This window comes from Myotis myotis, unplaced genomic scaffold (assembly GCF_014108235.1).
Source record: "Myotis myotis isolate mMyoMyo1 unplaced genomic scaffold, mMyoMyo1.p scaffold_m19_p_3, whole genome shotgun sequence".
Classification (NCBI taxonomy): domain Eukaryota; kingdom Metazoa; phylum Chordata; class Mammalia; order Chiroptera; family Vespertilionidae; genus Myotis; species Myotis myotis.
In genome coordinates, this window is record NW_023416335.1 from 81,518,370 (window position 1) to 81,521,316 (window position 2,947).

The 2,947-nt window shown below is 38.6% G+C and overlaps 1 protein-coding gene across 1 annotated transcript; it reads right to left on the bottom strand.

Moving 5' to 3' along the window:
- Positions 1-1,443: 1,443 nt before the first annotated feature.
- Positions 1,444-2,490, bottom strand: LOC118651714 (endophilin-B1-like; the record flags this gene model as incomplete). The annotated part of the gene is made up of 1 exon (XM_036301182.1): positions 1,444-2,490. A coding segment is annotated over one exon (684 nt), but the record flags the coding sequence as incomplete, so codon positions are not given.
- Positions 2,491-2,947: the final 457 nt, after the last annotated feature.

Below are 2,947 nucleotides of genomic sequence, written 5' to 3' on the forward strand. Positions count from 1 at the left end.
AAACCGTAAGTATAGAGAAGATGCCAGAAAAAACATGCATATTAGTTTTTTAAAAAAAAAATATATATATATTTTATTGATTTCAGAGAGGAGAGGGAGAGAGAGATAGAAAAATCAATGATGAGAGAATCATTGACCTGCTGCCTCTTGTGTATCCCCTACTAGGGATTGAGCCCACAACCTGGGCATGTGCCCTTGACAGGAATCGAACCCGGGACCTTTCAGTCTGAAGGCTGATACTCTATCCACTGAGCCAAACCAGCTAGGGCAGTGCCTATTAGTTTAAAAGTCTCCAGATCCAGGCACCTCCAGCCCTGATGGAGAGGACTTGATGTCACCCAGAAATCTTGAATTTTGAGGTGATATGGTAGTAACTGGATGGTTCTTTAGGCTGTCCCCTTGGTGAAGGAGCATGTTCTGTGTAGATAGGGGTAAACAGATGAATAATTAGGGGACGTGAGGCAAACAATGGCAACTGTTCCCAGTATCCATTTTCTCCTTTCATTAGTAATAAACTCTCCCATGCTAGGGTTTTGCAAGATATATGGCTGGCAATGGGTGACCAACTTTTCCTTGTCTCCCTTATCACTGAGTATAGCCATCTGGTTGAATGTTAGCAAATGACAAGTGGGCAGAAAAGCAGTAACCAACCAACAGGGCACATCCTTAAAAGTGGAAGCTGCTTGCCTTCTATCTTCTCTGTATCTTTCCCTTTGGCTGGAATGTGATGTGATGTTGCTGGCCTGCCTCAACCATATGGCCTAGAGCAATGGCCCAGGCACGTGGAGCCTGGGTCCTTGGTCAACCATAGGAGCAGAGCTGCCTAAGACCCTAGTCCACCTCTGCACCTGTGCACGAGAGAGAAGAAAGCTTATATCTTGATGAAACTACTATATTTTTGGGTCTCTTTGTGGCAGTAGTTTCTATCTACCATAAAAACTCAGTTGTTCAGATTAAAAAAAAAATAACACAAAATCTAAGATGTGCATTATGGCCTCAAATTAAAATATATTAAAAAGCTAAATATCAACTGTTTATCTCTGGATAGTAATAGTATGTATGAATACTTGTATTTCCTTTGTTTTGTTTTTCTATATTTTCCACTTTTTTTCTTACTTTGCATATATATTATGTTTATAATTAAGCAGATATCAATTTAGGTATTTTTTTAAAGATAAATAACCACAATTTCCTCACATGTAAATACTAATATTTTCTCAGATGGCCACAGTTTTTCAAAGCTAGGAGCTTTAGACCAAATACTAGTACATGCCCTGAGGAAACTCTAAGTGCTTTTTCTTATCTTTAAATGACATAAGACCTGTTCAATACTTGGTTGATGTCTAGCAGAACACTTCAAATTTTATGGAAAAGCTAAAAGAATAATTACCAGATGATGACCACAGCTTAAACACAGGCCCACATATAGCTGCTAAGGTATCCTTTTCAATTCACAATAAATTTATTTTACAGAAAAGAAAAAGCTTGCCATTAATGAAAAATTCAGTAGAAAACAGTTCTTCTGTTTTAAGTTGGGGCTCAAAAGTAGAAGCTGCTTATTAGTGAAACCTCAGTAGAAAGAGAATTTTGTAAGAAAACATTCTTGGTATGAAAGTTCTAACATAAATTCTGTAATGAAATAGTTACCAAGCAATTTTATTGGCAGAAAGCCCGTTTCTGATGGCTGGTATTTTCTTTCCAGTCTCTTTAAGACATTAACATGGAAGATACTAAACCTGCTTTATTTAGAGTTAGTTGTATATAAATAGGGTGTCATGATGGATAATCTTTCCATAGTCCACCTATTTAATTGAGCAGTTCTAAGTAGGTAATTGGCACCCTACCCTTCTGATTTCCCCTTTCCCCCATTAGCCAGTCTGAATCCATTCCAACGACACTGAACACAGTGATCACCTCATCTGCAAGAAGGGATAATTCACTACTGTTTGCAGCATCATAATCGTATAGAACCCTGGCCTTTCTGCTGCCATTGCCCTCCTTAAGGTCAATAAGGTTGGAAGGAGAGGTCATTACTAGGCCACTTGAAGTCATGGCAGAAGAACCAATCACATTTGATGAAGCAGATGGTACAGGTACCACGGAAGTCTGATTGTTGTTAGAATGATAACTGGATGGAAAACTTCCCAGTTGTTTCTGAAGGTCTAACATGTACTGGTAACATTGTGCATAGTAAGTCATCTGGGCTTCTACAAAGTCATTCAGACAGCGGAGGTGATGGGCGTGTGTACTGCTAATTCCTTCTAGCAGAAGTCTGGTAATCTCTGCCTGACGATCGAATTCACTTTGAGTTATTCTTAATTCCTGTTCAGATGAAGCTCTAGTTTCTGCAGCTTTTGCCTTTTTTAGTCTGGTTTTTGCAGCATCCAAATCCAGTCTCTTATTTTGTAGTAGCTTCCTTTCTTTAGCAATTGTTTTATAATCTCCTTCTATAAAGTTTCTTAAAGGAGTGAGAAAATTTAAAGCTGCTGTTTAAGACAGGTGGCCTATTGAATGTGTCTACTTTTCCTTTCTCTCCAGAAGCCTCTGTGTCAAACATGCTTCTCATACCTTATACATGGTTGTTATGATTTTTATAATCTGATTTTTATAATCTGTTAGCATTTTTATAATCTGCTCAATATCCTTTCTCTCTTCCTACATTCAACCATCCAATAAATAAATCTATGCCAGGTTAAATAACCTCTTTACTCCATCACCTTACTGTGTCCTTCCCATGATTATAGTGCAGGCCACTGGGCTCTCCCACTGATGACAGCAAGAGCAGCCAGCCTCTCTTTCTCTCATCTTTCCTCTTTGTAATAAGCCTCCACACTGCAGTCAGAGCTGTTCTTTGAAAGGGCATCCATTGATGATAGCCATTCTGACAGGAGTGAGGTAAAACCTCATTGTCGTTTTAATTTGCATCACTTATGTGATTAGTGACTTT